The sequence below is a fragment of the Panulirus ornatus genome, chromosome 6 (genome assembly GCF_036320965.1).
Source record: "Panulirus ornatus isolate Po-2019 chromosome 6, ASM3632096v1, whole genome shotgun sequence".
NCBI lineage: Eukaryota > Metazoa > Arthropoda > Malacostraca > Decapoda > Palinuridae > Panulirus > Panulirus ornatus.
The window spans coordinates 44,738,200-44,752,590 of NC_092229.1; the positions used below are offsets into that span (position 1 = coordinate 44,738,200).

At 40.3% G+C, this 14,391-nt stretch overlaps 1 protein-coding gene across 5 annotated transcripts in view; it reads left to right on the forward strand.

The window, feature by feature from the left end:
• Window positions 1-14,391, forward strand: part of LOC139749181 (protein unc-13 homolog 4B-like) — a 407,928-nt gene that overhangs the window by 138,068 nt on the left and 255,469 nt on the right. For all 5 annotated transcript variants that reach the window (XR_011712899.1, XM_071662845.1, XM_071662842.1 and 2 more), the window contains exon 9: window positions 5,290-5,517. Coding sequence is in view for 4 of the 5 variants with exons in the window: in XM_071662845.1 (XP_071518946.1) it covers window positions 5,290-5,517 (228 nt within the window). In the remaining variant the exon portion in view is untranslated. The remainder of the gene's footprint in view (window positions 1-5,289; window positions 5,518-14,391) is intronic.

Genomic DNA, 14,391 nt, shown 5'->3' on the forward strand with positions numbered 1-14,391 from the left:
CATTATGGTCTCTAGTTTTTGATAGTCACTTTGACATAGAGGAGTTAGATTAAAGAGTGCCTTAGAACTTCACGTCATTTCATTGCTCTACAAAAGCAGTTCCTTATGACGAATAGTAACCAGAGATCTTTTTATGCATAAGATTTATGAATTCCCCTTCAGAATCTCTCTGAAGCCTACAACTTTAATTTTTTGGTAACTTCCCCAGAGTTAGATGACAAAGTTTCCTCTCGTCTTCTATTATATCACTCTTAATTTACAGTCTACACAGAAATTTAATCCCCCTTTAAATCTGTTGCAAGTAACCTCTTATTACTCTTTGTTTAGAATTTTTATTCATACTTGATTGCTGTTTCCCACGTTAGTGAGTAAGCATCAGGCAGCAAATGAAGAAAGACACAACTACTCACACACACACACACACACACACACACACTTGTATATATATATATATACCTTGCAAACGCGGGAGACAGCGACAAAGTATTAAAAAAAAAAAAAATATATATATATATATATATATATATATATATATTTTTTTTTTTTTTTTTTTTTTTATACTTTGTCGCTGTCTCCTGCGTTTGCGAGGTAGCGCAAGGAAACAGACGAAAGAAATGGCCCAACCCCTCCCATACACATGTACATACACACGTCCACACACGCAAATATACATACCTACACAGCTTTCCATGGTTTACCCCAGACGCTTCACATGCCTTGATTCAATCCACTGACAGCACGTCAACCCCTGTATACCACATCGCTCCAATTCACTCTATTCCTTGCCCTCCTTTCACCCTCCTGCATGTTCAGGCCCCGATCACACAAAATCCTTTTCACTCCATCTTTCCACCTCCAATTTGGTCTCCCTCTTCTCCTCGTTCCCTCCACCTCCGACACATATATCCTCTTGGTCAATCTTTCCTCACTCATTCTCTCCATGTGCCCAAACCATTTCAAAACACCCTCTTCTGCTCTCTCAACCACGCTCTTTTTATTTCCACACATCTCTCTTACCCTTACGTTACTTACTTGATCAAACCACCTCACACCACACATTGTCCTCAAACATCTCATTTCCAGCACATCCATCCTCCTGCGCACAACTCTATCCATAGCCCACGCCTCGCAACCATACAACATTGTTGGAACTACTATTCCTTCAAACATACCCATTTTTGCTTTCCAAGATAATGTTCTCGACTTCCACACATTCTTCAAGGCTCCCAGGATTTTCGCCCCCTCCCCCACCCTATGATCCACTTCCGCTTCCATGGTTCCATCCGCTGCCAGATCCACTCCCAGATATCTAAAACACTTTACTTCCTCCAGTTTTTCTCCATTCAAACTTACCTCCCAATTGACTTGACCCTCAACCCTACTGTACCTAATTACCTTGCTCTTATTCACATTTACCCTTAACTTTCTTCTTTCACACACTTTACCAATTCACACACTTTACCAAACTCAGTCACCAGCTTCTGCAGTTTCTCACATGAATCAGCTACCAGCGCTGTATCATCAGCGAACAACAACTGACTCATTCCCAAGCTCTCTCATCCCCAACAGACTTCATACTTGCCCCTCTTTCCAAAACTCTTGCATTCACCTCCCTAACAACCCCATCCATAAACAAATTAAACAACCATGGAGACATCACACACCCCTGCCACAAACCTACATTCACTGAGAACCAATCACTTTCCTCTCTTCCTACACGTACACATGCCTTACATCCTCGATAAAAACTTTTCACTGCTTCTAACAACTTGCCTCCCACACCATATATTCTTAATACCTTCCACAGAGCATCTCTATCAACTCTATCATATGCCCTCTCCAGATCCATAAATGCTACATACAAATCCATTTGCTTTTCTAAGTATTTCTCACATACATTCTTCAAAGCAAACACCTGATCCACACATCCTCTACCACTTCTGAAACCACACTGCTCTTCCCCAATCTGATGCTCTGTACATGCCTTCACCCTCTCAATCAATACCCTCCCATATAATTTACCAGGAATACTCAACAAACTTATACCTCTGTAATTTGAGCACTCACTCTTATCCCCTTTGCCTTTGTACAATGGCACTATGCACGCATTCCGCCAATCCTCCGGCACCTCACCATGAGTCATACCTACATTAAATAACCTTACCAAACCAGTCAATAATACAGTCACCCCTTTTTTAATAAATTCCACTGCAGTACCATCCAAACCTGCTACCTTGCCGGCTTTCATCTTCTGCAAAGCTTTTACTACCTCTTCTCCGTTTACCAAATTATTTTCCCTAACCCTCTCACTTTGCACACCACCTCGACCAAAACACCCTATATCTGCCACTCTATCATCAAACATTCAACAAACCTTCAAAATACTCACTCCATCTCCTTCTCACATCACTACTACTTGTTATTACCTCCCCATTTGCGCCCTTCACTGAAGTTCCCATTTGCTCCCTTGTCTTACACACTTGATTTACCTCCTTCCAGAACATCTTTTTATTCTCCCTAAAATTTAATGATACTCTCTCACCCCAACTCTCATTTGCCCTCTTTTTCACCTCTTGCACCTTTCTCTTGACCTCCTGTCTCTTTCTTTTATACATCTCCCACTCAATTGCATTTTTTCCCTGCAAAAATCGTCCAAATGCCTCTCTCTTCTCTTTCACTAATAATCTTACTTCTTCATCACACCACTCACTACCCTTTCTAATCAACCCACCTCCCACTCTTCTCATGCCACAAGCATCTTTTGCGCAATCCATCACTGATTCCCTAAATACATCCCATTCCTCCCCCACTCCCCTTACTTCCATTGTTCTCACCTTTTTCCATTCTGTACTCAGTCTCTCCTGGTACTTCCTCACACAAGTCTCCTTCCCAAGCTCACTTACTCTCACCACCCTCTTCACCCCAACATTCACTCTTCTTTTCTGAAAACCCATACAAATCTTCACCTTAGCCTCCACAAGATAATGATCAGACATCCCTCCAGTTGCACCTCTCAGCACATTAACATCCAGAAGTCTCTCTTTCGCTCGCCTGTCAATTAACACGTAATTCAATAACGTTCTCTAGCCATCTCTCATACTTACATACGTATACTTATGTATATCTCGCTTTTTAAACCAGGTATTCCCAATCACCAGTCCTTTTTCAGCACATAAATCTACAAGCTCTTCACCATTTCCATTTACAACACTGAACACCCCATGTATACCAATAATTCCCTCAACTGCCACATTACTCACCTTTGCATTCAAATCACCCACCACTATAACCCGGTCTCGTGCATCAAAACCACTAACACACTCATTCAGCTGCTCCCAAAACACTTGCCTCTCATGATCTTTCTTCTCATGCCCAGGTGCATATGCACCAATAATCACCCATCTCTCTCCATCAACTTTCAGTTTTACCCATATTAATCGAGAATTTACTTTCTTACATTCTATCACATACTCCCACAACTCCTGTTTCAGGAGTACTGCTACTCCTTCCCTTGCTCTTGTCCTCTCACTAACCCCTGACTTTACTCCCAAGACATTCCCAAACCACTCTTCCCCTTTACCCTTGAGCTTCGTTTCACTCAGAGCCAAAACATCCAGGTTCCTTTCCTCAAACATACTACCTATCTCTCCTTTTTTCACATCTTGGTTACATCCACACACATTTAGACAACCCAGTCTGAGCCTTCGAGGAGGATGAGCACTCCCGCGTGACTCCTTCTTCTGTTTCCCATTTTAGAAAGTTAAAAAATACAAGGAGGGGAGGATTTCTGGCCCCCCGCTCACGTCCCCTCTAGTCGCCTTCCACGACACGCGAGGAATGCGTGGGAATTATTCTTTCACCCCTATCCCCAGGGATAATATATATATATATATATATATATATATATATATATATATATATATATATATATATATATATATATACATACATATATATATACATACACATACACATGCACATATACACACACACACACACATATACATATATATACATATGAAAAAAGTAAGAAATAATTTAGAAAACTGAAACTTTTAGCTTGAAATGAAATGAGAAAATGAATGTCACATAATGGTTCAACCTCTGGCTATGGAAAAGGGAAATGTATAATTTATTTACACAAACGTCAATAGTAGTTGTCATCAATTTAACCACTGTATCAATAATATATATATATATATATATATATATATATATATATATATATATATATATATATATATATATATATATATATATATATCTTTTTTCTTTCAAACCATTCGCCATTTCCCGCATTAGCGAGGTAGCGTTAAGAACAGAGGACTGGGCCTTGAGGGAATACCCTCACCTGGCCCAATTCTCTGTTCCTTCCCTTGGATTTTGTGTGATCGGGGCCTGAACATGCAGGAGGGTGAAAGGAGGGCAAGGAATAGAGTGAATTGGAACGATGTGGTATACCAGGGTTGACGTGCTGTCAGTGGATTGAACCAGGGCATGTGAAGCGTCTGGGGTAAACTATGGAAAGTCTTGTGGGGCCTGGATGTGGAAAGGGAGCTGTGGTTTCGGTGTATTATACATGACAGCTTGAGACTGAGTGTAAATGAATGTGGCCTTTATTGTCTTTTCCTAGCGCTACCTCGCACACATGTGGGGGAAGGGGGTTGTCATTTCATGTGTGGCAGGGTGGCAACGGGAATGAATAAGGGCAGACTATGAATTATGTACAAGTGTATATATGTATATGTCTGTGTATGTGTATATATATGTATACATTGAGTTGTGTAGGTATGTTTATATGTGTGTGTGGACATGTATGTATGTACTTGTGTATGTGGGTGGGTTGGGTCATTTTTTCGTCTGTTTCCTTGCGCTAACACGGGAGACAGCGACAAAGTATAATAATAAAAAAAAATTGTTTATGGTGAATAATGTTATTGAGAGTGTATATGAACCAGTGAGACTGTTGTTCGCCTGTTCCTGACACTTCCTCGCTGAGGTGGGAAATAGCAAAAAGTACGAAGAATTGATTATTCTTTCTATCTCTTTTCTTTTATAAGCAAGTTTACTGATAAACGAGGATGCTAATGGAGGTTTTGCATGGAATACTTGTTCATGGTGAATGATGTTATAGATTAGTTCATTTTTGTGCATGGGTGCTTAAACCTAATTTCTGCATTGTACATGATATTTCAATATGTTATATTCTAGTCTTATTTGCCTGTAGAGATATTTGAAATGTACTTGTGAAGTTGGTGTAACACTTTTTATCTATATTTTCCTCCACAGACAGTTTGGAATTTATCCATGCCTTGGAAAGGTACACTCAGCAATACCAGTCAGGCTATCCTTAGCCACTATGCTGCTACGCTCAGTCTTACAACGCCCTTCACTACACTGTCTTGGTGGAAAGTTTCTTCAAAGTTTTCTGTCACCGATCAGTCTTTCCTTGGTCATTTGCTGAAGGCTTTCCAGGGTTTTATAGGCAAAAATTGTTACTCAGAAGAGGAGATTCAGGTAAGGTATAGGCTCATTTCACTAATTAGATTTCAGCATACTGCCCAGTCATTATAGAATAAGTGAACCTTGAACCATGGACCCCATTAGCCCTTTATGGGGTCTTTGCAGTGCTCTGAAAGTCAACCACTCCACCAACCAGGACCACAGGTCTTGAAGTATGGAAATGTATTTTTATCTGGCTGAGGTAAGTGTATGCCAATGAAGAAATAGTTGTTCAGTGTCATCTACATTGAAGCATCTTGGGCATGATAGTCCTGTGATGTATTTAATCTGGGTATATAATGTTGAAGGTTGGTTGATGTCTGGATTGTTGGCATGCAAGTGTGACAAAGTGGGTTTCGAGATTGCAGTTTCAAATAGGTGTATGCCTTATGGAATGGAGGTCAAGATTTGTTAGGTGTGAATGTGCTCTGTCAAGGGATTGTTTACTTATTGTTCGCTGGGTATGGGGGGGGGGATCTGTGTGTATAGATGTTTGAATTGTATGGCTGAGTTGAGTTTTTGTTTCTGTGTGAAGGTTGCTGGGTGGTTATGATATGGCTTGGATAGGAGGTGGCTGATGCTGTTGCATGGAATTGGGTGTCAAGAATGTTCAAGTTGGGATTGTATGAGAAGTGCTTTTGTTTTGTTGTGTTGTTGAGTGTTAGGTGTTTTTATGCATATGGTGATTGTTCTGAGTGCTTTTCTTTGTTGGTGTGTAGTTTTCTGTCCATATGAAAGTGTGAGTGATTGGGCAGATAAGATGTATTTTAGATTGAAATAGATATATTATTTCTACAGGATTATAAGGGATTCTTTTTCCTGTTCATAATTGTTGTCAGTGAGTCTTTTGAGAGCATCTAGTTTATTGTAGACTTTGTGATGATTTTTTGATGATATAGGATGTAAATGAATTGTATGGCATATAGTATGTGTTGAGCTTTATGATACATGGTAAATGTCATGTATGGTTGGTGTTTTGTCACCTGGGAGTGATGTGATATGAGGGTTATGGTGAATTTCTTTGGAAATGCAGTCATCCAGTAAGAGCATAAAATAATTCACTGAATCTTTCTGAAAATGGATGATCATAGGTAAGTATTAGAACTCTGTCAATTCTTATGTGCTGATCATCTCTGTTAAGCAGTATGTCAAAATCTGGTTATGCAAGATGTGAACACGGAACCAAAAGGACCTATGCAGTATCATGAGAATAAAAGGAGTACAGTACAAAAAAGTAATGGAAGTGCATAAGTTGAATTTGAGATACCGGGATAAAGCACAATTAACAAGAATTGGATATTGTGAGGAGAAATAGATAGCTGGAATTGTTAGTTGACTGTTGAAATACATTACACACAAAAAACATGTAAGAATATGTTAAAAAGTATTTGATTACAATGAGAGTCTTGTAAGTGATAGAGACTTAATTTGTTAAGTTTTCATTCTATATAGTTGATTGCCATTTCCCCCATTAGTGAGGTAGTTCCAAGAAACAGATGAAGAAAAGACCCATCCTTTATTATTATTATTATTATTATTATTTTTTTTTTTTTTGTCGCTGTCTCCCGCGTTTGCGAGGTAGTGCAAGGAAACAGATGAAAGAAATGGCCCAACCCACCCCCATACACATGTATATACATACGTCCACACACACAAATATACATACCTACACAGCTTTCCATGGTTTACCCCAGACGCTTCACATGCCCTGATTCAATCCACTGACAGCACGTCAACCCCGGTATACCACATCGATCCAATTCACTCTATTCCTTGCCCTCCTTTCACCCTCCTGCATGTTCAGGCCCCGATCACACAAAATCTTTTTCACTCCATTTTTCCACCCCCAATTTGGTCTCCCACTTCTCCTCGTTCCCTCCACCTCCGACACATATATCCTCTTGGTCAATCTTTCCTCACTCATTCTCTCCATGTGCCCAAACCATTTCAAAACACCCTCTTCTGCTCTCTCAACCACGCTCTTTTTATTTCCACACATCTCTCTTACCCTTACATTACTTACTCGATCAAACCACCTCACACCACACATTGTCCTCAAACATCTCATTTCCAGCACATCCACCTTCCTGCGCACAACTCTATCCATAGCCCACGCCTCGCAACCATACAACATTGTTGGAACCACTATTCCTTCAAACATACCCATTTTTGCTTTCCGAGATAATGTTCTCGACTTCCACACATTCTTCAGATCCATAAATGCTACATACAAATCCATTTGCTTTTTTAAGTATTTCTCACATACATTCTTCAGAGCAAACACCTGATCCACACATCCTCTACCACTTCTGAAACCACACTGATCTTCCCCAATCTGATGCTCTGTACATGCCTTCACCCTCTCAATCAATACCTTCCCATATAATTTACCAAGAATACTCAACAAACTTATACCTCTGTAATTTGAGCACTCACTCTTATCCCCTTTGCCTTTGTACAATGGCACTATGCACGCATTCTGCCAATCCTCAGGCACCTCACCATGAGTCATACATACATTAAATAACCTGACCAACCAGTCAATAATACAGTCACCCCCCTTTTTAATAAATTCCACTGCAATACCATCCAAACCTGATGCCTTGCCGGCTTTCATCTTCCGCAAAGCTTTTACTACCTCTTCTCTGTTTACCAAATCATTTACCCTAACCCTCTCACTTTGCACACCACCTCGACCAAAACACCCTATATCTGCCACTCTATCATCAAACACATTCAACAAACCTTCAAAATACTCACTCCATCTCCTTCTCACATCACCACTACTTGTTATCACCTCCCCATTTGCGCCCTTCACTGAAGTTCCCATTTGCTCCCATGTCTTACGCACTTTATTTACCTCCTTCCAGAACATCTTTTTATTCTCCCTAAAATTTAATGATACTCTCTCACCCCAACTCTCATTTGCCCTCTTTTTCACCTCTTGCACCTTTCTCTTGACCTCCTGTCTCTTTCTTTTATACATCTCTCACTCAATTGCATTTTTTCCCTGCAAAAATCATCCAAATGCCTCTCTCTTCTCTTTCACTAATAATCTTACTTCTTCATCCCACCACTTACTACCCTTTCTAATCAACCCACCTCCCACTCTTCTCATGCCACAAGCATCTTTTGTGGAATCCATCACTGATTCCCTAAAAACATCCCATTCCTCCCCCACTCCCTTACTTCCATTGTTCACACCTTTTTCCATTCTGTACTCAGTCTCTCCTGGTACTTCCTCACACAAGTCTCCTTCCCAAGCTCACTTACTCTCACCACCCTCTTCACCCCAACATTCACTCTTCTTTTCTGAAAACCCATACAAATCTTCACCTTAGCCTCCACAAGATAATGATCAGACATCCCTCCAGTTGCACCTCTCAGCACATTAACATCCAAAAGTCTCTCTTTCGTGCGCCTGTCAATTAACACGTAATCCAATAACGCTCTCTGGCCATCTCTCCTACTTACATGCGTATACTTATGTATATCTCGCTTTTTAAACTAGGTATTCCCAATCACCAGTCCATTTTCAGCACATAAATCTACAAGCTCTTCACCATTTCCGTTTACAACACTGAACACCCCATGTATACCAATTATTCCCTCAACTGCCACATTACTCACCTTTGCATTCAAATCACCCATCACTATAACCCGGTCTCGTGCATCAAAACCACTAACATGCTCATTCAGCTGCTCCCAAAACACTTGCCTCTCATGATCTTTCTTCTCATGCCCAGGTGCATATGCACCAATAATCACCCATCTCTCTCCATCAACTTTCAGTTTTACCCATATTAATCGAGAATTTACTTTCTTACATTCTATCACATACTCCCACAACTCCTGTTTCAGGAGTACTGCTACTCCTTCCCTTGCTCTTGTCCTCTCACTAACCCCTGACTTTACTCCCAAGACATTCCCAAACCACTCTTCCCCTTTACCCTTGAGCTTCGTTTCACTAAGAGCCAAAACATCCAGGTTCCTTTCCTCAAACATACTACCTATCTCTCCTTTTTTCACATCTTGGTTACATCCACACACATTTAGACACTCCAGTCTGAGCCTTCGAGGAGGATGAGCACTCCCCGCGTGACTCCTTCTTCTGTTTCCCATTTTAGAAAGTTAAAAAATACAAGGGGGCCAGGTGAGAATATTCCCTCTAAGGCCCAGTCCTCTGTTCTTAATGCTACCTTGCTAACGCGGGAAATGGCGAATAGTATGAAAAAAAAAATATTATTATTATTATTATTATTATTATTATTATTATTATTATTATTATTATTATTATTATCATCATCATCATACATAATTGCTGTTTCTCGCATCAGCAAGGTAGCGCCAGGAAAACATATGATAAAGGCCACATTCGTTCACACTCAGTCTCTAGCTGTTATGTTCAATGCACCAAAACCCCAGCTCCTTGTTCACATCCAGGCCTCACAGACCTTTCCATGGTTTACCTCAGACACTTCACATGCCCTGTTTCAGTCCATTGACGGTATGTCAACCCCAGTATACCACATCATTCCAATGCACTCTATTCGTTGCATGCCTCTCACCCTCCTGTATGTTCAGGCCCTGGTCGCTTACAATCTTTTTCACTCCATCCTTCCACTTAGAAATTTGGTCTCCCACATCTCTTTGTTCCCTCCAATTCTGACACACATATATCCTCTCTGTCAACCTTTCCTCACTCATTCTCTCCATGTGCCCTAGCCATTTCAACACACCCTCCTCTGCTCTCTCAACCGCACTTTTTTGTTACCCCACGTCTCTCTTACCCTTTCATTACTTACTCGATCTAACCACCTACACCATACATTGTCCTCAAACATTTCATTTCCAACATATCCACCCCTCTCCGTGCAGTCTTATCTAATGTATCTATAGCCTATTCCTTACAACCATGTAGTATTGTTGGAACTACTATTCCTTCAAACATACCTATTTTTGCTGAGATAACATTCTCTCTTTCCACACATTTTTCGTTGCTCCTAGAAGCTTTGCCCCCTCCCCCATCGTATGACTTACTTCTGCTGCTATGGTTCCATTTGCTGCCAAGTCCACTCTCAGATATCTAAAACACTTCACTTCCTTCAGTTTTCCTCCATTGAATCTCGCATCCCAACTAACTTGTCCCTCAACCTTCAACTTTCTCCTTTCACACACTCTTCCCAACTCACTCACCAGTTTCTGCAGTTTCTCACTTGAATCAGCCACCAGTGCTGTATCATCAGCGAACCTCTGACACATATATCATCTTTGTCAACCTTTTGTTACTCATTTTGTCCATATGTCCAATCCATTTCAACACTCCCTCTTCTGCTGTCTCAACCACACCCTTTTTATTGCTACACATCTTTCTTACCCTTTCATCACTTACTCAATCAAACCACCTTACACCACATGTTGTCTTCAAACATTTCATTTTCAACACATCCACCCTCCTCCGTAGAACCCTATCCATATTCCATCTATCTGTTTGTCTATATTTCTGATGCCTGTTCCAAGTGGAACTCCCTCAAGGGGATGGCCACAGCACCAGAGTCTCCATAGTTAATGAACTCCAGTGCCTTCCCTGAGTCTTTTATGCCTCAACCTTATATGGCCACTGGCAGCGGGCAACTAGTGCAGTGTCTGCAGAGGTTCCTACCTGATGTTCATAAAGACTACTTCTGTCCAATGCTCCCACTTATTACTTTTACCTGTTGTTTCTACCTAATGCTTCTGCCTAAATGTTTCTATCTACTACTTCTATCTACTGCTTCTACCAAAAGGCAGGGCTGGCCCATAGTGCTCACCGCAGGAAAATCTAAAGTTACAAAGAATGTGTTGTGTGAGTTATGTGTTATCATGTGTTACGTATGACAAAGAGAAATTGTATGTTTATGGACAGAATGCCAGTAGTTCACGTATGAGTGAGGCAGAAAGAAAAGACAGCTGTCTGAGCCAGAGGGTTGCAACTTGACGACCACTGAAGTGCTGGCTCACTAAGCACCTATCACTATCCCTTCTGATACTCAGGCAGTTAGCACTGGTAATATACCTCCCTGATTGTTGGCTACTACAACCATAAAAGTATTTTCCTGGAACACACAAATATTAACATGCCCAATTTAGATAAAGTTTAAAATGTATTCTCTAGATATTGTTACTGAAACTGTAAGTTCAGGACTTTGTTAGTTCTAATCTTAACCCTTAAATGCTGGGAGTCTTCAATGAGTACACTTGTAGTAGGCACCAGCAGTCTTAATATTGAGCACTAAGTCCCTTAGGCTTTGTTGAAAACCCTTGCCAATATTTGCTTTCATCTGAGACTGTCACTTTCTGGAGGCATTAATGAAGTGTAAATGAGTATGTGAATGAATGTAAATGTGTAAATACAAATAGATAGGTTGTGATAATTGTCATTTTTAGTAAATGAGTGTCATGAGGCTCACCCCTCTTATCACCCCCCGCAACCAATCCTCCTTTCCTTCACCCCCTTCTGCTGCGTCAGATGGGTCTTTGTACATTACTTCAGCACCATACCACAGCCATATAGGATATGCTAGCTCAGTTTTTTTTTAACACTTCCTTTACTTCTACATGTATTTCTTTCATAGATAGTGATAATTGTCATTATCAAATTTGTGTCATAAGGCTCATCTCCAACTCTAGGTCCTCCCTTCCTTCAGCCTCCTTCCACCGCTTCTGCCAGAGTATTTAAAGAATAACTTTAACACCAAACTGTAGTCATATTTTGTTGGCTCATTTTGTAGATATCCTTTGCATTTACTTGTATTTCTTTCAATTCATAATCAGTAACAGAAAGTTTGAAGACCTTATTCTTTGGCATTATTCATACATGATCTTTTGTAAGTCACCTAGCATTTTTGGGTTAAAAGGAATAATTCTAGAGCTTTGCCATTCTTTCCTTTCTCCTCTTTTCTCTGAGAGGGAGGAGCTTTCATGCTTCTAAATTAGACTTTCCAGAGGCAGTGGTGTCTTTTTGAGACAGCCCCTTAGAGGCAATTCAGCTTGATCTTCTGGCTCATATCCTCATGAAATAGCTTCTTATCAGTTGGAGGTCATCTCCAGAACACCTGAAGCTTTTGAAAGTCTGATAAGTGAATGTTTATTTTATATTTATTATACTTTGTCGATGTCTTCTGCATTAGCGAGGTAGCGCAAGGAAACAGATGAGAAAATGGCCCAACCCACCCACATACTCTTGTATGTACATAGACGCCCCCACATGCACATATACATACCTATACATTTCATCGTATACATACATATACATTCACAGACATATATATATATATCTTTTTCTTTCATACTATTCGCCATTTCCCGCATCAGCGAGGTAGCATTAAGAACAGAGGACTGGGCCTCTGAGGAAACATCCTCATCCAGCCCCCTTCTCTGTTCCTTCCTTTGAAAAAAAAAAAAAAAAAAAAAAAGAGAGGGGAGGATTTCCAGCCCCCTGCTCCCTTCCCTTTTTGTCGCCTTCTACGACACGCAGGGAATACGTGGGAAGTATTCTTTCTCCCCTATCCCCAGGGAATATATATATATATATATATATATATATATATATATATATATATATATATATATTTTTTTTTTTCATACTATTTGCCATTTCCCACATTAGTGAGGTAGCGTTAAGAACAGAGAACTGGGCCCTCGAGGGAATATCCTCACCTGACCCCCTTCTCTGTTCCTTCTTTTGGAAAATTAAAAAAAAAAAAAAAAAAAAACAAGAAAGGGGAGGATTTCCAGCCACCCGCTCCCTCCCCTTTTAGTCGCCTTCTACGACACGCAGGGAATATGTGGGAAGTATTCTTTCTCCCCTATCCCCAGGGATAATATATATATATATATATATATATATATATATATATATATATATATATATATATATATATATATATATATTATATTTTTTATTTTTTTTATCATACTATTCGCCATTTCCCGCGATAGTGAGGTAGCGTTAAGAACAGAGGACTGGGCCTTTGAGGGAATACCCTCACCTGGCCCCCTTCTCTGTTCCTTCTTTTGGGAAAAAAAAAAAAAAAAAAAAAAAAAAAAAAAAAAAACGAGAGGGGAGGATTTCCAGCCCCCCGCTCCCTTCCCTTTTAGTCGCCTTCTACGACACGCAGGGAATACGTGGGAAGTATTCTTTCTCCCCTATCCCCAGGGATAATATATATATATATATATATATATATATATATATATATATATATATATATAATATATATATATATACATATATATATATATATATATATATATGTATTTTTTTTTTTTTTGCTTTGTCGCTGTCTCCCGCGTTTGCGAGGTAGCGCAAGGAAACAGATGAAAGAAATGGCCCAACCCACCCCCATACACATGTATATACATACACGTCCACACACGCAAATATACATACCTACACAGCTTTCCATGGTTTACCCCAGACGCTTCACATGCCCTGATTCAATCCACTGACAGCACGTCAACCCCGGTATACCACATTGATCCAATTCACTCTATTCCTTGCCCTCCTTTCACCCTCCTGCATGTTCAGGCCCCGATCACACAAAATCTTTTTCACTCCATCTTTCCACCTACAATTTGGTCTCCCACTTCTCGTTCCCTCCACCTCCGACACATATATCCTCTTGGTCAATCTTTCCTCACTCATTCTCTCCATGTGCCCAAACCATTTCAAAACACCCTCTTCTGCTCTCTCAACCTCGCTCTTTTTATTTCCACACATCTCTCTTACCCTTAAGTTACTTACTCGATCAAACCACCTCACACCACACATTGTCGTCAAACATCTCATTTCCAGCACATCCACCTTCCTGCGCACAACTCTATCCATAGCCCACGCCTCGCAACCAT